The sequence below is a fragment of the Hyperolius riggenbachi genome, chromosome 10, assembly GCF_040937935.1.
Source record: "Hyperolius riggenbachi isolate aHypRig1 chromosome 10, aHypRig1.pri, whole genome shotgun sequence".
Lineage (NCBI taxonomy): Eukaryota > Metazoa > Chordata > Amphibia > Anura > Hyperoliidae > Hyperolius > Hyperolius riggenbachi.
In genome coordinates this window covers 187,654,918-187,678,828 of record NC_090655.1, presented here as the reverse complement: position 1 = coordinate 187,678,828, position 23,911 = coordinate 187,654,918, and the positions used below count along the sequence as shown (strand labels likewise).

At 42.6% G+C, this 23,911-nt stretch overlaps 1 protein-coding gene across 12 annotated transcripts in view; it reads left to right on the top strand.

Annotated features, from left to right (window-relative positions):
• Positions 1–23,911, top strand: part of KCNMA1 (potassium calcium-activated channel subfamily M alpha 1) — a 759,662-nt gene that overhangs the window by 628,892 nt on the left and 106,859 nt on the right. For 11 of the 12 annotated variants that reach the window (XM_068255423.1, XM_068255413.1, XM_068255414.1 and 8 more), the window contains one exon: positions 4,295–4,388. In XM_068255423.1, coding sequence (XP_068111524.1) covers positions 4,295–4,388 — 94 coding nt within the window. Of the gene's footprint in view, positions 1–4,243; positions 4,389–23,911 lie in introns of all 12 variants that reach the window. The other variant, XM_068255415.1, reaches the window with a different exon arrangement.

Here is a 23,911-nt window from a genome sequence, read left to right as displayed (position 1 = left end):
AAGGTGATGCGGAGAAGATGCCAGCCGGGAGCCAGGAGGTGATGCGGAGAAGATGCCAGCCGGGAGCCAGCTTCAGATAATGTATACCTGTGTCGATCGTACGCAGCTAGCGATGCGCTCCCTACCCGCGGGTGAACGACGGTAATTTCCCACACGGAGCGATCGATGGGACCGATCTATTTCGGGACGAAATCGATCGAAATTTAGCGTTTAGCGTGAATGATTTGACAGCAGATTCGATCCCAGTGATCGAATCTGCTGTCGATCGGCGGGTAATCGGCCTAGTGTATGGCCAGCTTTATTCTCAATATCCTACAAAGGGAGTAACTCAAAAAAAGCTATAACAATTTTGTTAGTGTAAGTGAAAAGAGTATCAGGTACAGTACCCAACCTTTTTTGATTACTTACTGGAATGAGATTCTTTTTCTCTACAAAATGGGCAAATAACAGGTTAACGAAGCTGTAAATTGCACTGCAAGCCCGGAAAATCAAGTCTATTCTAAGCCAATACATTACAGACCCCTTGAGGGTTTAATAGAACAAATAGCTAACGGTACTTGTCTAGAAATACAGTAGGGGAGGAGGCAATTGAAGATTAAGTTGGAGTTTTCCCAGAATGGTTTTAGCATGGAGGTTGGCATTGTACAATGGTTAATGGAGAGTGAAAAGACATATATCATGTGCTTGTAAACACTATGGTAAAAGAAACAAAGTGTTTTAAACTCATATCCGAAGCTCTTCATACTATATGCTAAAGGCATCGAGGAGAAATAATCCATCAGCTGGACTGGGCAGTTACAGTCACTTTTATAAGATGCAGGAAATTCCACTACCTGACTATTATCAGAGGTAAAACAAAAAAACACTCCGAAGTTGGTACAAGGGTAAAGATACTGCAGTATGTTCCTAATGTCATTGCCCTATTCATACTAAAGCAAGTAAAATGCAACTTTGATTTGATATACATTAAAATGTAGTCTTCTGCAAAAGTGTTATGTAAAACATAAGGACTAGTGCCAAATGTTGCCTTTACCACAATGAACGCCCAGGTGCTTTCAAATGAGAAAAGTTAGGACTGGTTGGGCTCAAGATGCCCTCCGCACGGATTACTACACCAGCGCAGGAAAGCTGGTGTCTCCCATTCTCCATGTACAAATGGCTGACACAAGAGTGCTGACACTGGTCCAGCTAAACAGTGTAAAGTGGAAATTTCAATGTGGTAACATACACCACAAGCTACCTAACATGTTTGGCCGATAGCAACGGACTTCGTTAGAGAATCACCATAAGTGAATAAGTGAAGATAAAACAAAGTATCTTCTACAGGCGGATCACCCCTACCACCATCACAATATCAGAACTGTCTTATAGAGTTATGCCCAGAGCCCTGTGTTACACCCCAGGAACCTACACCAGGATTTTATTCATAGATCTCAGCTTGGCATTTAATAATACCATCCCTGCTACACAGCAAGCTCTCCCAGCTACACATACCTGAATCCATCTGCAAATGGATAACCAATTTCTTAACAGACATCATGTTAGACTTGGGAAACACACATCAAGCTCCCTGACAGTCAGTACTGGTGCTCCCCAGGGCTGTGTGCTTTCCTCACTGCTCTACTCACTTTACACCAATGACTGCATCTCCACAGATCCATCTGTTAAGGTTCTGAAGTTTGCAGATGACACAACAGTAGTTGAACTCATTCAAAACGGGGATGAGTCTGCATACAGGCATGTAGTGGGACAGCTTTCCTCCTGGTGCAGCAGCAACAACTTGGAACTAAATGCTCTCAAAACCATGGATATGATAATAGACTTTAGGAGATCCCCCTCCCCCCCCAGCACCTCCACTTAACCATAAATGGATCCACAATAACGCAGGTAAAGTCATTCAAGTTTCTTGGGTCCACGATCTCAAACAACCTAAAATAGGATAACAATACGGCCACTATCGTCAAGAAAGCGTAACAGAGGATGTACCATCTACGGCAGCTGAGAAAGTTTGGCCTACCTAAAAATCTATTGGTGCAGTTCTACACTGCAATAATCGAATCCACCATAACATCATCTATGACTGTATGGTTCAGCTCCTGCTCAGCATTAGAAAAGTGGAGGCTGCAGCGCATCATCCGATCAGCGGAAAGGATAATTGGCTGTAGCTTACCTTCCCTGCAGGATCTTTACGCTAGCAGGTGCAGAAAGAGAGCAACCAAAATTGCCTCTGACCCCTCTCACCCAGCTCACTCCATCTTCCAGCTCATGCCTTCAGGAGTAAGATTCTGGTCAATCGCAACTAAAACCTCTAGACATAGGAACCGCTTTTTTCCACAGGCCGTAGCCATACTTAATGCTGAACCACGCTAGAGCTGCTAGGACTTGAAAGTAATCAGCACAGAACTGAAAATGAACAATTCTCACCTTGCTTTCTGCCACTATACTCACATACTGTCCTTGACTTGTAATATACATACTGTCTATCCTTGTAATTTTTTTTATTGTGTTTGCGTTTGTTAAGCAACTGCCAAGACAAATTCCTTGTAGATGCAAACTTACTTGGTGAAATAAATGTATTCTGATTCTGATAAATTGATTCTGATTAACAGAGCAGTGTTATCAGAGTTCTGACTTGGGCAATAACATTGTTATCAGAGGAAGCAGCCTTGTTGTTGAATTTAAAACTAGCCCTTGCTCATTCCTGCATAGCTTTTAACATGGTAGCATGCATGTCTATGGTGGAATTTGGTTTAAATTACCAATTGTTACCTGGGTCATACCTATACATCTAAATGCTATTTGAACATATAAATATCTTAATACCAGAATCTACAAAGCACAGGCAAGGATGTGCTACTATATTGTACTCATTTTTTTCTTTGATGTTATATTACCCTATTTTATTGAAAGTCATCATTTTGTTTAGTGATTCTCCCTCCTCCAGTGCATCTCCCCCAAATCGTACTGTCTTAGCAAACATCCTTCTAAGGCTACAACCCAGTATAAAACACAATATCTCTCTCATGTGCTAGCAACTATCTGTTTGTTAACCCCCCACCCCTACATTAAAAAAACCTAGTTTTACCTTCATGTGCTAGCTGACTCGCACCTAGCCCTTACCCGTAATCTCCCCTCAACCCCAAAGTTAAAAAGTCCCCAAAAAAATCATGATGAAGAAAGACAGAAAGCTCTGGCACTTAATCACTCAAAGTCTTTGTTGAACAACTCAGTACCAAAATGAACAGGGCCACAATTACACTGGATGCTGCATAATCCCGGTAACAACAGCTTTGGCAGGGGAGATGTCTGGTTCTGCATTTATGTAGTTTTGGCAAGGTTGTCCTCAGGTCCCTGCCCCAAGGCAGATTCAGTGCTGGATTACGCTGGTGCCAGATCCAGTAGATTTAGTCAGAGAATTCAGAGGTGGTGCACATATGGCAGAGCAGGATGGGATAGGATGCAAAGATATATTTTTTTGTATTAAGGAATATATTGCAGATGTAGTATATTTCATTAAAAAAAATAAAAAAAACCTCTCAGCAGAGAAATAGACTGACCTGCTGTCACTCAAGATGGTCTACAAAAAGTCTAAGCATAAAAGTATAAGCTGTTTTGTATAGGATCAATCTTTGATTATTTTTTACAGAAAAGTAACTATACTAGGTAGATTGTCACATTTTAAACTATGACAGGGAAATTGTTAACAATTTTTAGCTGTCACACCAGCCAGCAAGAGCCCCAAAATGAGATTTCCACATTTTCTTTGAGGTGAGTTTTTGAGTTTAGTACTGCAACAAAAGTAATCAATAACAAGTTGACTAGTGAGCAGACCTTTTGCCTTTTTTTTCCAAACAATGTGCTTATTAACTCCAAAGCGAGAACATTGTAACAGTTTCTTTGAGGTGATAGGTGATATATTGCTTTTGTACTGTAGCTGTTAACAACACTGGGGGCAAAGGGGTTTCGTTTGAAAGCTGTCCGAAATTCATCAATTCAGGAGGGAGATTCTGCATGAATTGTTACTGACAGCTTTTTGTAACCGCATATTTTTGGTGTTTTGGACTGATCCTCTCACAGGTTTACTATATGAATGTTCTTTAGTTGTTAACTAATAGCTTACAGCTTACTCTTCTTAGGCTAGTTGTGGTAGAGCTGTGAGTGACTGGCTTGTTACATGTTTTTGTCTGTATTCCCTTCACATCTGTTCTTCTTCTGTTAGTTTCTTGTTGTCTTCTGTCTACAGTCTTCAGTCCCCCCTGCCTGACCGCTTTGCCTGCTTTGCCTGTGTTTGCAGTTGAAGATGAGCAGCCATCAGCATTGTCGCCAAAGAAAAAGCAACGTAATGGAGGAATGCGTCATTCCCCAAACTCCTCTCCAAACTTGATGAGGTAAGAGAGATACACAAATGTTTGCTATATCCATTTTGAAAGTATCAAGATAACATTTAGAATACAGCAATCACTGTTCTGTGATCAGTTTCCTGCCATATGATGAATAAAGGTAACAAAAGATGATGTTTCAATGGCACAGTGGATGGCATTTGCAGTGCTACGATACCAAATTTGAATCCTGAGAAGGTAGGAGATGCCCAAAAAATTGAAGAGTAAAATTAGCCGAGGCACAGGCAGTAGAGGAAAAAAAGTCAGCCTACCTTAATGGAGACAACTTGAGATTAATTGGTAACTCTAGGGCTGTTTCTGGACATTTTGGCACCCCAGGCAAGGCACCTTTTGTCTCCCTACCCCAATCACAGGAACAGGAAGATCATAAACTACATCGATTCGGGTTTTTTTGGACACCAATAAGAAATTGTTAGTTTACAAATAAACTATGTTGTTTCTCAAAATAAATTTGTACAGGATACACAAATTATGACCAGTCAATATACCGTATATTGCGGTGTATAAGTCGACTGGGCATATAAGACGACCCCCCAACTTTTCCAGTTAAAATATAGAGTTTGGGATACATTTGCCGTATAAGACTACCCCTCTTCCTACACACACCAAATAAAAGTAAAAAAAAAATCATATACTGGTGCTATGTATGAACAGATACTGGTGCTGTACTGTATGTGGTACCCAGTATATAACAGTATACAGGCGATTGACTGGTTGGATTGGTCAACTCTCCCTCTCCTTAAGTGGATTGGTCAGCTCTCCTTGTCTACCTGTTTATCAGAGCAGTATGGAAGAATAGATTGCACTGTGCCCATAAAACACGCCTCTTTCACCCGTCTGGCCCACCCTTGTATCTTCTTCACCTCCTTTTCTGCCTCTTCCATTTCGCACATGTGCACCTGCACCGTTTCACTACAGTCCTCAGCAGTGAGATCTGAGAAGCGGTAACAGGATAGGGCGTATCACCCGGCATCAATGACACCCGGCGTATCTCTCTGGAATCAGAAGTGGTTGAATCCGCACCAGAAACAAGCATGCAGCTACTCCAGTCAGACTCAATTTAGAGCACCTGATCTGCATGCTTATTCTGGGTCAATGGCTAAAAGTATCAGAGGTAGAGGTTCAGCAGAACAGCTTGACAATTTGCACTGTGAAAAATAAAATAAAAATGTCAGCCTCCTTATCCTTCTCAATTCAGGTGTACTTTAAAGGGACTCCGAGCAGTGCAGAAACTATGGAAAGATGCATATCATTTTAAAGCTCTCTTTCTCCTCTTTCCAATGATATAAAAATCACCGCCCTACATCTTTTAGTTTTCCCTATTTTCACGATTGAAATTGCAGCGGCTGCGATTTCCACCGCGAAAATAGAGAACACTAAAAGGCAAAGGGCGACGATTTAGGGGTCGTCAGAAAGAGGAGACAGAGAGCTTTAAAATAGTATCCATATTTCCATAGTTACATTGTATTACACAGGGCGACTTTTTCCTAAAGTCAGCAGCTCCATTCTGCTGAATACTCTGATACTTTTAGCCATTGACCCAGAATAAGCATGCAGATCAGGTGCTCTAAATTGAGTCTGACTGGAGTAGCTGCATGCTTGTTTCTGGTGCGGATTCAACCACTTCTGATTCCAGAGAGATACGCCGGGTGTCATTGGTGGCGGTTTATATATCATTGGAAAGAGGAGAAAGAGAGCTTGAAAATGATATGCATCTTTCCATAGTTTTTGCCCTGCTCAGAGTCCCTTTAAGTGTGATATTAAGACAGCACTGTACAAGCGAAACTGTTAACTTGGGTGCAATGTATGCCACATAAGTTAGGATCCAGAATAGGCACCAATGTAATAAGAGCTATGGGGGGCTACTTTGGGTGCCAGACTTTAACTGTTGTGTAGCCAAACTCTGACGAGTGGCAGGTAGTGCCAGATATAGTTTAAAGTGCAGAAAACTTCGGGGAGTGGTGCTGAATATGGTAATGGAGTTTGACTCTGTAGCCAATCTCCAGGTAGCAGTGTTGACTACAATTAGTGGCAAGGAACAGTGGGTAGGTATGACGTAGGTTAGTGTTATGGTGCCCATACATGGTACAATTTTTTCATTTTTTCGATGAGAAAATAATTCACATTTTTACTGTATTGTGTATGAGCACCTTTAGGTATAGGTGGGAGGTTAATGTTAGGGGTAGATAGGGTTAGGTTAGTGTTAGGCATAGATGAGGGGTGAGGTTAGTGTTAGGATAGGATAAGATAAGGTGACAGTAGAATATCAATAACCACTATTGTGTTACAGTCCAGATTTTTAACAATAGCTGATAGACCCCGTATCTGCCAGAGAAGGGCTGGAAAGTTTATTGGACAGCACCTTTCTCAGTATGAGTAAGAAGGCCTGTAAGCCTGAGAAAGGATCTGATGTAAAGGTTTGGGTGTGTCATGGCAACAGGTAGCACCTCTTTATATCAACCAAAGCAAGTATGTTTGCGTAGGGTGGGGGGCATGGAGCAGCTTGAGGCCTGAACAGCCAACCAAGAGGGCTGCACTTGGTTATTGGATTTATGGTGAAAGCAATGTTAAGTGAATAGGGAGTAATGTTATGTGGTGAGTTCTCGTTTTACATTTAAGTTACACAAATTTGAAATAATTTGATCTGCCAGATCAGCATCTACCATTGATCTACCATTCCAGCGAAAAAGTAATTAATTAAAATGTGACGGAACTGACAGGTTTGGACTAGCCCATTTCCTCATGGGGGATTCTCAGGATTTTCTTTGTTTTCAAAAGGATTAACTGAACATCAGTTTAACTGCTAAAATAGTAAGATACCAGCAAGCTCCCTGCTCACTTGCACACTATTTTGTCAGTTAGACTGCCGTTCAGGAAATGCTTTTGAAAACAAGGAAAATCCTGAGAATCCCCCCAGAAGAGGAGATGAACTAGTACAAAACCTGTCGGTTCTGTCAGATTTGAAAGGGATACTTAAGTGACCTGTAAGAAAACGGTTTCACTTACCTGGGGCTTCTACATTCTGTGCCCGCGCAGCCACTCACCGATGCTCCAGTTCCCCGCTGCGGGTTAGTTTCATCTTCGCCAACTCCGAGTTGGCAGACCTCTGCACCTGCGCAGCCCTGGCCACGTGTATCCTTGCATGCATTCCCGTTCACAGGACGCTATTTGTGTTGCCTGCCCATTACAGGGGTTCTCTATACACTCTGACCTGCAGTGTAATCTGTGTTGGGTAGACATTGCTGAAATTGTTTGAGCAGGTCTCATAATTCCATATATAGGATGGATAGTGTAATGAATAAGGGCTCTGCCTCTGACACAGGATACCTGGGTTAGAATCTCGGCTCTGCCTGTTCAGTAAGCCAGCACCTATTCAGTAGGAGACATTGGGCAAGTCTCCCTAACACTGCTACTGCCTATAGAGCGTGTCCTAGTGGCTTCAGCTCTGGCGCTTTGAGTCCGCCAGGAGAAAAGCACGATATAAATGTTCTGTGTTTGTTTGTAAATATGGTAAAAATTATGGTATGCATGTGTAAAACAAGTATTACAGTTTACATTGCTTTTATGGGGATTTAGCATTTGAATTATTTAGAATACAGTATGAATTATATGTATGTTTACACAACACAACCTGGCTTAAATTCTTAGCCTGCAGTATACTGCTTTAATGTAGTAAAAGATTTGCTGTAATTCACTTCACTTTTAAACAAATGTTCATCCATGAATAACTTCTGTTTTCAGATGAATGAGCTGTGAATTATACTCGGCTCCTGCATTCTGAGTAGATTGCAAGCTCTTATGGGAACTATGATTTCTTTTATGTGCACATGGCTTATTATGTATCAACTATTGCCTGCTATCTTTAACCCGGCAACATACAGTACAAACTTTATCTATAAACAAGATAAAAAAAAGAAGCCTATTACAAAATTAGAGCTCTTAAGACTTCAGAAATGTCTGTAGCAGTAAGTGATGGTGCCAATCTAGTAAAGAAAACATATGCCTCTCTTACAGAGAAGGTACTAACATCTTTTTTCCTTTCTGCTATGTTGAAGGCCATAAACTGATACTCTGCACAAAGCTGCTATGTGGATGCTGTTTGGTGTTAGAGTTGTCCGAGGTACTGCAGCTGTTTGCTTTGACATATCCTGACAGCTGTCCAAGGTGCTGCAGCATTTAGCTCAGTCTTGATGCATTGAGACTTTATGTACTGAGATGAATGGCTTTAAAGGCCTGCCTTTACCCTTGGATAGATTTTTTTTTTCTTCCACAGAGCAGCAGGCAATGTGTCAGTATGTGTTTAAACCCTCATCTCTATTTTATTGTTTCAAAATAAATGTTGCAGCTAAAGGGAAAAAAATGAGGACGGGCGAAAAAAACCTGCAGGGTTGTTAGATGGCTTTTTAAAGCATGAGTATTTATTCTGTCAGCGTATCAGCAGGTAATGACAAAGCTAAAAAAAAACAATTTCTGTCATGGAAAACAATTTGAAAAGGCATTTGAAAAAAATGTCGGCTGTAAAGTGGGAGCACTCTCGCCTCATCCTGTTTCTGTGTAACTGCAAACGAGCGGTGGCACTAATGATAACATGAACCAATCAACCAGCTTCCGTGATATGGTAGCCTAAGGCTAGTCTCTCTTTGAAGCAGAGCCTGAGTACTACTATCTGTTCACTGGGACTCTATTGAATGTATTAGTACAATCTAAGCTGAACCTGAGAATTACCTTCCCTTTTATACTGTCCATTGAAATCAAATCTTCATTAATTGATTTAGATGGTGAAGGGAGGGGGGAAAATACTAATAACATGCAAGCTGCTCCTCTGACATTTTTCTGTAGTTACACAATGCAGGAGTGACGTGACAGTACAATAATTAGGAGATTCAAAACTTTCTTAGGAGCAGTCTTCCAGGCAAGAAGTGGGACTTCCATGCTACTATAACTCTATCAGATAAACTATATATAGACATTATTATAAACGCTGATCTGTTTGGCACATCCAAACCTTTTTTTTTGGACGTGCCGAAGCAAGAAGTAGAGGTCACCATTACAAACTGACTAACTACAGGTTCTAAGAATGTGCCATAACAAAAAATAAACACTAGGTCATTGTGAAACGTCTCTTCAGTTTCTTGCTACTATAAACATAACAGTAATACTTAGCTGAATATTTAGCCGTTTCTTAAATGATTCAGCGGCTAATTGAAATCAACACCCTGCCAGCCAGGTGAGCACCAAAACAGGGCATAGATTTCAATTAGCTCGGTCCTTAAGTAGTTAAGCTAATTATTGTGGTGTAAGCTGCTATTATCTGACTTGTAAAGCACTTATTCAGCATCACTGTAAGACCTTTTTCAGGCAAGCAGCTAAAGGCAGTGAATTCATCACCTGTCAGCTGCTTTCATGCACAGGCTGGGCGGTTGTTAGCAGTTGACAGGCCTGCACCCCCTACGATCACATCTGAGTATTGAGTAACACTACCACGTGTCGGGCTGACACGCGTACGTTAATAAAGGGCGCCGGGAAAAAAGGGCGCAGGGTTTTAAACGATAAGCATGAATAACGTTTAAAAAAAATTGTGCTATATTTCGTTTAAAAATAATGTTTTATAAAGTTATAAATCATTAAATAATGTGTATGAAATCGACAATTGTAAAAACGTTAATCTTCCCTGTTTAAAAAGTGAAATTTATAATAACATTTTATAAAACATTAATAAGAATGTTACTAAAGCTATAACTAACCCTACTCTCACACAGAACCCTCCCTGTACCTTCTCCTAACCCCTAAACCCCCCTGGTGGTGCCTAAACCTAAGACCCCCCTGGTGGTGCCTAAACCTAAGACCCCCCTGGTGGTGCCTAAACCTAAGACCCCCCGGTGGTGCCTAAACCTAAGATCCCCCTGGTGGTGCCTAAACCTAAGACCCCCCTGGTAGTGCCAAAACCTAAGACCCCCCTGGTGGTGCCTAAACCTAAGACCCTCCTGGTGATGCCTAAACCTAAGCCCCCCCTGTGATAAGCATTAATAACGTTTAAAAAAATATTGTGCGGTTTTTCGTTTAAAAATAATGTTTGAAAAAAATATTGTACTATTTTTCGTTTAAAAATAATGTTTAAAAAATTATAAATCATTAAATAATGTGTAATCATGAGAAGCAGTTATAAAACATTAAAAGTCTCCGGGCGCCGCTTTTAAAACGTTATTTTTCTCCGACGCCCTTTTTTCCTGTTGGGCGCCCATTAAACGATATTTATTATGGGAGTGAATGGCGGCGCCCTTTTTGTCCACCTGCCTCATGCGCCCAAATTTCCTGCTTCCGGCTGACACGCCTAATGTTACAAATGCTGCCAATCAGCTGCATTAAAGAGAACCTGAACTGAAAATAAAAAGCCAAAATAAAACATACACAGGTCATAGTTACCTCCCATGTAATCTGCTCATCAATCTCTTTCTCCTTTCCTGCGTCCTGTTTGTCCACTTTGATCAATGGAATTCCATTGGTCCTCCATTTTGAAAATGGCCATTACCCCATAACAGCTTCCTGGTCAGCACACTGTTAAACTTTAAACTGTTATATGGCCCACTTGAGCCATAGGGAAACATGGACATTACCTTGCACATTCAGTTGTAACTGACAGTTGCTAATATATAACTGACAGCAACTGGTATATTTCAATTCTGACAAAATCTTGTCAGAACTGGAAAGGATCACTGTAAGAAGAAAATGGTGGGCTTCTGAGAGGAACTGACGGCGAGGCAAGTATGTAATATTAATTTGCAGGTACACCATGTGTTTATTTTAAATAATTTTACTCCGTTCAGGTTCCCTTTAAAATGACACCTAAACTGTGCTTAGGGGCAGCAGATGGGAGCATGCAGTCATCCATCTTAAAGAGGCCTTAGTAAAGTGACTGATTTAGAACTAGGATGAAGCATATCAGTCAGGTAGCAGCAATTCTGTGCTAACTCATCGAAAGTAAAGCTGGTGGAAAGACTGCATACACTATTTTTATGTAAAGTTGGTTTCCCAAAAATAAGACTTCCTGGAGCCAAGCAGGTTTCCAGTGTCAGGTGGACTTTCTGCTATGAAAGTGTCCATTTATGCAGTATATTATCCAGTAAATGTTTGAGGAAGGGAAATAGTCACAAGGTAAGTCTGAAGCCAGATTTTCATTGGATATTGGGGACTCACTGCCAGTAGCATAGCTTAGGCGCTCTGGGCCCCAGTGGGACTTTTACATTGGGCCCCTTCAAATGCCCTATACGTAACAATTGATATGGAGCACCAAAGCCTGCCAAGGACATTCACAGTGATAGAGAGGTGTATGTTGGGGAGGAGAGCAGTCTATTAATGGTTACAAGTATTCAAAGCATATATAGAGGTGATCATTACCAGTCTAGCACCAACAAAGGGCTAATAAAGCAGTTTAGGAAGGGTCCCTCTGGTACGGGGCTCCTGGTGCGGTCACAACCTTTGCACCTCTATTACTATGCTCAGAAAGGCCCATTTGAGGAAATGTTTTAAGAATTCTCACTCATGTAAGTACAACCTATAGCCAACTAACACTTTTCAAAACTGACAATAGGCTTAAATTGTTCTTTGCAACCTTGACAACAGTACTCTGGATCACTATTGTCATTAAACTGGCAAGAAACGCCCCCCTTGCTGCATGGGTAGTATTTCATGTTGAAATCTATTGAAAATCGATGTGCTGTGTGTGGTAGGAATAGATCACTCACCAATCATATTCAGATCAGAGAGGGATTGAGAGTTTTGACATATTTGGTGGCAATCTATGTGTGTATGGCCACCTTAACTTATAGACTGCTGTTGATATTGTACCTGCTAAGCTACCATTAAAAGGTTTGTTCCATGAAATTATTATGGGCAGTCTTGAACAAACTTAGTACAGACACATTGCCCCATCCAAGTCCTTACAACATGTACTACTATATCGGGGAAAGGGGGCTGGGGAGATAAGAGAACATGCCAGAAGCTGCTTTCTGCAGTAACTTTCCTTGGAGTTCTTGCCATAATAATAGAAGGTGGGTGAAGGAGATCTGTCCTTCTAGATCTTCTGATGGTAGGCCAACAACATCAGGAGGCACCTGCACACACTTTACATTTCTAATTACATAGTTACATAGTTATTTTGGTTGAAAAAAGACATACGTCCATCGAGTTCAACCAGTACAAAGTACAACTCCAGCCCGTCCCCCACATACCCTTGTTGATCCAGAGGAAGGCGAAAAACCCCCCACAAGGCATGGTCCAATTAGCCCCAAAAGCGAAAAATTCCTTCCTGACTCCAGATGGCAAACAGATAAAATCCCTGGATCAACATCATTAGGCATAACCTAGTAATTGTAGCCATGGATGTCTTTCAACGCAAGGAAAGCATCTAAGCCCCCTTTAAATGCAGGTATAGAGTTTGCCATAACGACTTCCTGTGGCAATGCATTCCACATCTTAATCACTCTTACTGTAAAGAACCCTTTCCTAAATAAATGGCTAAAACATTTTGCCTCCATGCGCAGATCATGTCCTCTAGTCCTTTGAGAAGGCCTAGGGACAAAAAGCTCATCCGCCAAGCTATTATATTGCCCTCTGATGTATTTATACATGTTAATTAGATCTCCTCTAAGGCGTCTTTTCTCTAGACTAAATAAACCCAGTTTATCTAACCTTTCTTGGTAAGCGAGATCTTCCATCCCACGTATCAATTTTGTAGCTCGTCTCTGCACCAGCTCTAAAACTGCAATATCTTTTTTGTAATGTGGTGCCCAGAACTGAATTCCATATTCCAGATGTGGCCTTACTAAAGAGTTAAACAGGGGCAATATTATGCTAGCATCTCGAGTTTTTATTTCCCTTTTAATGCATCCCAAAATTTTGTTCGCTTTAGCTGCAGCGGCTTGGCATTGAGTACGATTATTTAACTTGTTGTCGATGAGTACTCCTAAGTCCTTCTCCAAGTTTGATGTCCCCAACTGTATCCCATTTATTTTGTATGGTGCTAGACCATTGGTATGACCAAAATGCATGACTTTACATTTGTCAACATTGAACTTCATCTGCCATGTATGTGCCCATATAGCCATCCTATCCAGATCCTGTTGCAATATGACACTATCTTCCTGAGAGTTGATGATTCTGCACAATTTTGTATCATCTGCAAAAATAGCAACATTGCTCACTACTGCATCTACTAGGTCATTAATAAATAGATTGAAGAGCACTGGACCCATTACAGACCACTGTGGGACCCCACTGCTAACAGTCTCCCATTTTGAGTACGATCCATTGACCACAACTCTTTGTTTTCTGTCCATTAGCCAGTTCCCTATCCATGCACACAAACTCTTCCCCAGTCCTTGCATCCTCAACTTTTGCACCAGACTTCTGTGGGGAACAGTGTCGTAGGCCTTTGCAAAGTCCAAGTATATCACATCTACAGCATTCCCAATATCCATATTAGCATTCACTACCTCATAAAAGCTGAGCATGTTAGTCAAACAGGACCTGTCTTTAGTAAACCCATGTTGATGCTGAGAAATAAGATTATTTTCTACTATGAAGTCATGTATAGTATCTCTTAGTAACCCCTCAAATAGTTTGCATACAACTGATGTTAAGCTTACAGGTCTATAATTTCCTGGATCAGATTTTTTGCCCTTCTTAAATAATGGGAAAACGTGGGCTGTACGCCAATCCACTGGGACTCTGCCAGTTGCAAGAGAGTCACAAAAGATAAGATAAAGGGGCTTAGCTATAACTGAACTTAATTCCCTTAGGACCCGAGGATGCATGCCATCCGGGCCAGGTGCCTTGTCTATTTTTAATTTATTTAGTCTTGCCTTTACTTCTTCCTGTGTTAAGTATTTAATATTACAGTTAGAAGATTGAGACTCTTCTGCCTCTGTAATTTGCAACAGTGCTGTTTCCTTTGTGAAGACAGAAGCAAAGAAAGCATTTAATAACTCTGCCTTACCTTGGTCATCCACCATTGAGTTCCCACCCTCATCCTTTAGGAGTCCTATACAGTCAACCTTTCTTTTTTTTAGAGTTGATGTACTTGTAAAACTTTTTTGGGTTAGATTTGATATCCCTAGCGATTTGATTTTCAGCTTCGATCTTTGCCAGCCTAATTTCTTTTTTACAATTTTTATTGCACTCCTTATAATTGCTTAGTGCAGCCTCGGTCCCCTCCTGTTTTAGGACCTTATAGGCATTCCTTTTCCTCTTCATTTTATCCCTAACCTTTCTATTCATCCATAGAGGCCTTTTTTTATTCCTAGACATTTTGTTTCCATATGGGATATACATACTACAATATTGATTGAGAATAAGTTTAAAAGCTTGCCATTTCCCTTCAGTGTCCTCCCCTTGTAGTACATTATCCCAGTTCACCAAACTTAGGGCCATATTCTATTGCTGAACTCGCCAGCGCTAAGCACTGGCGAGTTCTTAACTTAGGCGATGGGGGCATCGCCTAATCTAATAAAACTTAAGACCCCCCCAGGCGGAAAAGAACTCGCTTGGGCGATATAATCGGCCAGCGAGTTCTTAACACCGAATCCAATTACCCTTATCATGTCTCCGGGAAGCGATGCTTCCCGGCAGACATGAGCGTTAGCTTAGACCTGCAAAAAGCAGGTCTAAACTAGCTAACGCACGTCGTCGCCGCTGCATCTGGGGGTCTCCTTTAATAAGGAGACCCCCAGAGCTCCCCGTCGGGTCGCCGCACAGTTTAGAAGCCCCCGCGCAGCTCTGCACCGGCACCCCTGCTGGCATACATACCGCCGCAGATCACCCGCCGCCTCTCGCCGCAAAATCCGTTGCGTAATTACAGTGTATCTAACACTGTAATTACTGTCGGCATAGAAGGAGCCTGGGCAAAGTATCTTTGAATCTGCAGCCTGGGCTCCCCATTGGTCCGCTGTCTAAACCAATAAAATGGCTCAGGGGAGCCCAGGCTGCAGATTCAAAGATGCTTTGCCCGGGCTCCTTCTATGCGGACAGTAATTACAGTGTTAGATACACTGTAATTACGTGAAGGATTTTGCGGCGAGAGGCGGCGGGTGATCTGCGGCAGTATGTATGCCAGCAGGGGTGCCGGTGCAGAGCTGCACGGGGGCTTCTAAACTGTGCGGCGACCCGACGGAGAGCTCTGGGGGTCTCCTTATTAAAGGAGACCCCCAGATGCAGCGGCGGAAGATGGCGGCGGGCGAGTGCGCATGTGTGGGGAGTGAGGCCATGGTGCTGATGGACAGCACCACAGCGTAAACCTCACTCCCCATCGCTCGGTAAAAGGGAGCATCGCTCAAGCTTTCGCCTGAGTAATGCTCCCTAACGATCGGCCATCGCGCAAAGGATATGGGCAATAGGATTTGCCGGTAATCCTCGCGCGATGGCAAGGTGATAAGTAGCTCGCATCTGCAAGCTACTTATCACCTTGAATAGGATATGGCCCTTAGTGCCTGCCTAATTTGATTGAACTTTGCTTTTCTAAAATTCATAGTTTTAGTGGTCCGGCTGCCCCGTGGCCTATCAGTCACCAGATCAAACGTTATCATTGTGATCACTATTTTCCAAATGTTCTTGAACCTGCACATTTGATTCATTATCTGGTCTATTAGAAATGATCAGATCCAGTAACGCATTCCCCCTAGTTGGTTCCGTTACCATTTGAGTCAAGTAATTATCCTGTAGTGCTGCCAGAAATCTGCTGCTTTTACCAGAATGGGTAGCCTCAATACCCCAGTCAATGTCTGGAAAGTTGAAGTCGCCCATAATTATGACCTCATTTTTACTTGCAGCTTTTTCAATCTGCTGTAGTAATCGCAGTTCTGCAGCTTCATTAATAAGAGGTGGCCTGTAGCATACCCCAATAAGCAATTGGCAACTTTTATTTCCACCATGAATATTTACCCAAACGGACTCCACATCTTCGCAATCTTCCTCCATCTCATCGTTGAGGACAGCTGTAAAAGAATTCTTAACAAAGAGACAAACCCCTCCACCTTTTTTCCCTGTTCTATCCCTCCTAAACACATTGTATCCTTTTAAATTAGCTATCCATTCATGGCTTTCATCCATCCATGTCTCGGTTATTCCCACAATGTCATAGCCTTTGTCATTCAGAATGAACTCTAGTTCGTCTATTTTATTTGCAAGGCTCCGAGCATTGGTTACATGCACTTTATATTTTTACCACCACATTTACCAATTTTGTTTACACGAAATGGGCTACTTGAAGTTTTACTAACCTCCTTAATCTTTACACTGTCCCCACCCCCCTCTCCACCCCCCATAATGTTAGTTGCTGTTCTATGTCCTTAATTGATAGATGTATTTTAATTAGTTGGAGAGTTTAAATATGCCAGACTGTTGGTCCTTAAGTGTCGACCAGATAAGGATGTTGACTCTGTAGGAAGCCACACAGTAGTGACATTATGTCCAGATAGACTAGACTAACTGCATATGCAGCGTTCCTTCCCGCTCAGCCACCTCAGCCAGATGTAAGACTTGCTTCTTATCTTGCATCATCACCTTTTTTTCTCTTATACTATTTTCTTTTTCTTTTTCTGTTTCTTCTCACTAGCATCAACACTTTTCCTCACCTACACACAGCTCTCACCTGATATCACCACTCTCATCTCTCTGCAAGCCTTGCCTAGATGTCCCCATAGGAGCTTATCGCTCTGCTATGCCGGGGAAAACACCGGCTTTGTTTACCAGGGATGTCACGCTGACGTCAGTCTCCTCCTCTATCTCCGCCCGCTGCTGATGCGAGCGATGATGACAGGCCCAGCTAAGCACCGGTAGGCGGGACAACAAGGGGCGGAATTACGTGCCGCCCACCCGCCGCAATGGATCAGGAAATAAAGCCAGATCCATACCGAGTGCAAGCGTGGAAAAGCCTCAGAAGAAGCACCGCCGTGCGAAACGGCCGTTAGGCTGCCCAATTAGCACCCTGCACCCGCTGCCACACACCCACGGTAGGACTGTATCATCTGCCTTGAATATGCTGACAAGTATTGTGTATGCACTTCTATGATCACAGTCTGAACAAGCATTAAAGCACAATTCGTTTACTGCAGTGCCGGATGTCTCTCCTTTCTTCCCCATAATGTTAGGCTCTCACTGTCTTTTTACCTTATCTTGTCTACATATTAAGACTTTATCCTCCCGCCTCCCCCCAGATCCTAGTTTAAAATCTCCTCCAACCGTTTAGCCATCTTCTCCCCCAATGCAGCTGCACCCTCCCCATTAAGGTGCAGCCCATCCCTGCTGTAGAACCTGTAGCCGACTGCAAAGTCTGCCCAGTTCTCCAGGAACCCAAACCCTTCCTTCCTACACCAATTTCTCAGCCACTTATTTAACTCCCTAAGCTCCCTCTGTCTCTCAGATGTAGCACGTGGCACTGGCAGTATTTCAGAGAACACCACCTTGGAGGTCCTTGCTTTAAGTTTATCTCCAAGTACCTGAAAATCATTTTTGAGGACCTTCCATCTCCCACTAACTTTGTCATTGGTGCCAATGTGTACCATGACAGCTGGGTCTTCCCCAGCCCCACCCAATAATCTGTCAATTCTTTCCGCTACATGCCGAACCCGAGCACCCGGGAGGCAACAGACTGTACGGCATTCACGGTTTCTTCGACAGATTACCCTATCTGTGCGCCTAATAATTGAATCCCCTACCACCAGTACCTGTTTAGCCTTGGCTGCACTCCTATTCCCTTTCTCGTTACAGCAGTCTGCCCCTTGGTTGCTAAGGAGCACATCCTGCTGCAGCATTGCTACTCCTGAATCATCCTCCCCAATATTACGCAAACAAGCATACTTATTAGTGAGGGACAACTCGGGACTAGCCTCTCTGCCACTTTTTCCCCTACCCCTTCTAACTGTGACCCAACTAGCGGCTACCTCTGCTTCTTGCTCCGGCTTTACTCCACCCACCTCATCTTCACCAATTCCATCCAGTGTCTGGATCGTGAGATCCAAGCTCATCTCCATGTTGTGTATGCGTCTCAGTGTTGCGAGATGCTTATTTAGCTCTGCGACTTCCGCCTCTAACTGAGCAACACGCACACACCCAGGGCAACAGTAAACACCCTCAATCTGCTGATCAAGGCATGCATACATGTCAGAGGATGTACACTGTACAGCATAGTCCAACATGATGACTATTGTGTGGGGAAAATTTTATTTAAAGTAAACTGTGGCGGTAAAAGTTGAAACGGGAGAGGGAGTGAAGTTCGGGAGTGAGTGCAGCTGGGGTGGAAGAGGGGGAGGGGTGGAGAAGGGGGAGTGAGTGAAGTTGGAGTGGAGAAGGGGGAGTGAGTAAAGTTGGGGTGGAGGAGGGGGAGTGAGTAAAGTTGGGGTGGAGGAAGGGGAGTGAGTAAAGTTGGGGTGGAGGAGGGGGAGTGAGTAAAGTTGGGGTGGAGGAGGGGGAGGGGAGGAGGGGGAGTGAGTGAAGCTGGGGTGGAGTCCTCAAAACTTAGAGACTACACCACAACGTGTTAGCACATCCTAACCAATGCAAAGAACCGCAATATTGTTTAATTTTTTTTTATTTTTTTTTAAGTCCTTACCTGCTTCCTCTCACCTCTCTGTTTGTGCCTGTGTTGTAACGCCTGTTTTTAACGCCTATGCCACTTGTGTCGAAGCCACTTAGTAAGCAAGTCACAGACTGAGCAAGCTCAGTACTGAGTCCTGAAGCTGACCAAATACCTCCTGTTACAGCTAATCCCTCCCCCTAGCTAATTACCTGCCTGTTGCAAGCACACTAGAGAAAAAAATGTACTTTTAAAACTAACACTTGCTGCTAGATATCTGATGAACTGCAATGCACAAGCCTACCAGATATCAAAGCAGCAAAACACAAATTTACAAACAGCAGCAATATAATATAATCAGACCTCACAATTCCCAGCAGTGAAGTGAAGTGAAACAGCCCTCCACCAAGATTAGGGCTTTGGCCTACACTTCCTGTTTTAATATATCACCTGTGTTACAGCTAATCCCTCCCCCTAGCTAATTACCTGCCTGTTGCAAGCACACTAGAGAAAAAAATGTACTTTTAATGAAAGGACAACTGACCTAAAAGAAATATGGAGGCTGCCATATGTGTTACCTTAACAATGCACATTGGTTGGCTGTCCTGCTTGATTATTTGCTTCAAATACTTTTAGTCATAGACCCTAAACAAGCATGCAGATCAGATGTTTGACTTAACCACTTAAGGACTGCAGTCTTAAAACCCCTTAAAGGAATACTATCGATCTATGCATATATTTTCAAATGCTGTATGTTGTAGCACACATTACGACAAGTACTAGGAGCAATTTGATTCCTCACACAGCTGTTCCTCTCAGCTGTAAAATACTCCATCAGTTTTAGATACAAAATGTATCTAAATACTGAGGCTCCCAGAGGGCTAGACCATGTCTCTGCACAGGGGAGTTGCTACCAACTCCTCAGTTTATAGTTTAATTATCACCTTGCTGAAAGAATCTTATTGATATGGTGGTAAGGGGTTAAAGATTCTAGCAATGTGTTTATCATCTTTGCTTCTCTTGACCGATAAAGATACTAATAATGCTAATTGTAAACAGTGTTCTGCCCCTCTCAGCAGCTTGAAAATTGGATGCAGCCTGGAGTGAATCATCATCACAAGCAGGCAGCCTGGCAACCAGTCTGAGTGTAAACACAGACTCTGTTATAGCTAGTTATATTCCAGCAATATTCCAGCTCATTTAATTACCTGTTACCACCTCAGATCAGCCTATTTCTCCTCATGTCTCCTGCATGCTGTGAGTGACACAGTGAAATATATTTGTGAGCTGTGTGAGAAATAATTTTTAAGCAGGGATAGAGGGAGAGAGACCTGGGTGAATAAATAAAGTGACCCTAGCACTAGTGGTAATGTGTACACTAATATAGAGTATAAAAAAAAAGATGTTTCAATCGATAGTATTCCTTTAAAGGAGTTATCCAGCCTTTCAAAAGAAAATAAAGGCTACTTACCGGGAGCTTCCTCCAGCCCCAAGCTCCCAGGACCTCCCTCGCCGCACCTCTGCGCGCAGCCGTTCGCCGGAGCTCCGTCCCGGTCCCCGGCGATGACGTCAGAGCGACCTAGAGGTCGCTCTCTACTGCGCCTGCGTGAGCGGCGCTGTCAATCACCGCCACGTGGGCCGGAGCGGACTGCGCAGGCGCAGTAGTTCTGCGCCTGCGCAGTCCGCTCCGGCCCACGTGGCGGTGATTGACAGCGCCGCTCACGCAGGCGCAGTAGAGAGCGACCTCCAGGTCGCTCTGACGTCATCGCCGGGGACCGGGACGGAGCTCCGGCGAACAGCTGCGCGCAGAGGTGCGGCGAGGGAGGTCCTGGGAGCTTGGGGCTGGAGGAAGCTCCCGGTAAGTAGCCTTTATTTTCTTTTGAAAGCCCGGATAACTCCTTTAAGGACCAGACACTTTTTTCCATTCCACTGCAGCTTTAATGGTTTATTGCTCGGTCATACAACCTACTATCTAAATGAATTTTACCTCCTTTTCTTGTCACTAATACAGCTTTCTTTTGGTGCTATTTGAGTGCTGCTGTGATTTTTAGTTTTTATTATATTCATCAAAAAAGACATGAATTTTGTCAAAAATGATTTTTTTTAACTTTCTGTGCTGACATTTTTCAAATAAAGTAAAATTTCTATATACATTTTTGTACATAATTGATTGTGCTACATGTTTTTAATAAATAGACACTTGTTGGATTTTTTTTTGTTTGGGTAAAAGTTATAGCGTTTACAAACTATGGTGCAAAAAGTGAATTTCCCCAGTTTGAAGCATCTCTGACTTCTCTGAGCACCTGTCATGTTTCATGAGGTGCTAGAATTCGAGGATAGTATAAATACACCTCAAATGACCCCATTTTGTAAAGAAGACATCCCAAAGTATTCACTAAGAGGCATGGTGAGTTCATAGAAGATTTTATCTTTGTCCCAAGTTAGCGGAAATTGATTTTTATTGTTTTTTTTCACAAAGTGTCATTTTCCACTAACTTGTGACAAAAAATAAAATCTTCTATGAACTCATCAACAACCTAACGGAATACCTTTGGGTGTCTTCTTTTTAAACTGTGAGGAGTAGTCTAGAAACCAAATGCCTCAAAATGACCTGTAAAATCCAAAAGGTACTCATAGGACATTGGGCCCCTTAGCGCACCTAGGCTGCAAAAAAGTGTCACACATGTAGTATCGCCGTACTCAGGAGAAGTAGTATAATGTGTTTTGGGGTGTATTTTTACACATACCCATGCTGGGTGGGAGAGATATTCAGCTTCAAATCTGCATCTAAACTGGAGATAACAGTATCTTTGTTTGCATTCCAATGTTGATATGTGTGTAAACAATGTAACAAGTGAAAAGGAGCTCTCTGTGAAGCTTTCTGTGCTTCAAGTACACAAAAAGCTCAGAACAGCTAATATGAAGATGTTAACCTCCCTAGCATTCTGGACGAGTTGAGCTCGTCCAGAGACGCCGGAGGTTACCGCTCAGGCCCTGCTGGGCCGATATGAATAATTTTTTTTTCAAACACGCAGCTAGCACTTTGCTAGCTGCGTGTTTGCTGCGCTCGCCGCCGCTACCCGACGCTAAATAGGGCCCCCCCGCAGACCCCGTGCGCAGCCTGGCCAATCAGTGCCAGGCAGCGCTGAGGGGTGGATCGGGCCACCCTATGACGTCACGACGTCGATGACATCATTCCGTTCGTCGCCATGGAGACAGGGGGGGGGAGCCCTAAAGGAAATCCCGTTCAGAATGGGATTTCCTTATGGGCAAGCGTGCCGGTGGTGATCGGAGGGGTGGGTGGGTAAGCGCAGGGAGGGGGGCATCATGTAGCTAGCGATAGCCTAGCTACATGAGAAAAAAACTAGCTACATGAGAAAAAAAATAGGTTTAAAAAACCATGCGCAGTCGTGCGGCTGCGCATAATTGGAACGCCAGGGTGGTTAATATATAATAAAAAGCAGTTTGAATAAAATGCAATGGCAGGTTTCAGGGCAAGATTAACTACATTTTGGAAACTTGTAATTTGTAAACAGACAATATTACTTATGCACAAAAGCAAATATGATAACTGTATGAGTAATAAAAAGTAGGATAACACATTTTTATTGAATGTTATGTCAGAGTTTCAGACCATTTTAAGTGTGACTGCATTTGCCACATGCTGGTTTCAGGTGTGTGATTCAGACACTGCTGATGTATGAAAGATCAGCAGGTTGCCAGGCAACTATTATTGTTTAAAAGGAAATAAATATGGCAGCCTCCATATCCCTCTAAAGGGGAGTTGTCCTACAAGGGACACCACAAATTGACTGAGTTTTATATGCACATGAAAATAAATAATCTAGCTGAAATATTGTTTGCCAGTAATCCTTGCAATACATAGAAATGAACTAAAAGCATTATGTTTTACTTAACATAAGTGGAATGTCGCTTTAAGTATAAATGTAAAATAGTAAGCAATTCTCTGCTGAATTGCATCACGATTTACTGGGGACACAAGCATTATCAGAGTAATGTCTGGCTAAGAAGTGCAGAGTTACTAGACTGCTGAGCCTGAAGCAGAAAGCAGAGAGCGTGCTTGTATAAAATAAAGTGTTTTTTTTTCCTCCCCTAGTCTACTGGTTTTCGAATTGCTAAAATAATAAAAGCAGAGAAAAACTGCAAACACTAACTGGCCTCATGGAGCTGAAATGGCTCACCCCCTTTTCTAGTTTTGTTAAATCTCTCTCCTTCCTTTGATCTTGAGTGATAATAATTCCAGGGAGTTATTTACACAGTTTTCATGTGCTTCAAAGCCATGTCAAGATTCTGATGCTTTAGGGTACATCTTTACCCTACAGGCCCCTGAGAATTCCACTGACAGTTCAGTACACTAGGTGCATTTTTTTCTTTTGCTGTTGCCTTTAGCAAAACATCAAATTACCAGATACCAGACAGCCATGCTCCGCACAAAAGGCCATTCCTGTAGGTACATTATACCATATATATATTAAATACTTTAGTGTTATCCAATACATTTTATGTGCAATAGAAAGTGATGGGTTTAGGTTGCCTTAGGGGAGTGTTTCCTTTTTTCCCCTTATTTATTTATTTTCTGTATTCCTCACACTTATTTATTTAACTTATTTCACTTGCAGGGAAAATGAAGCTGACTGGGGTATCGTGCACGCTCCTTACAGGCCCCTCCAGGCCTGGAGGCATTTGTAAATAAGTAATGATTAACAGATTGGCTGCGGGTTTTTGAAAAGCATGGCTGTGTCAGTTTGTATGATGAGGTGGGATGTTCAAAGTGGGAGCCTGCATTCACTGATTGTCTGATGGGAACTGCAGCAAGCGAGAAAAAGCAATGGAGGCAGACAGTTTAGAAATGAGAGGAAGAGGGTGGACAGGGAGGTGAAATGATTACAAGACTTTAGGATGAGTGGAAAGGGATGATTTCAAA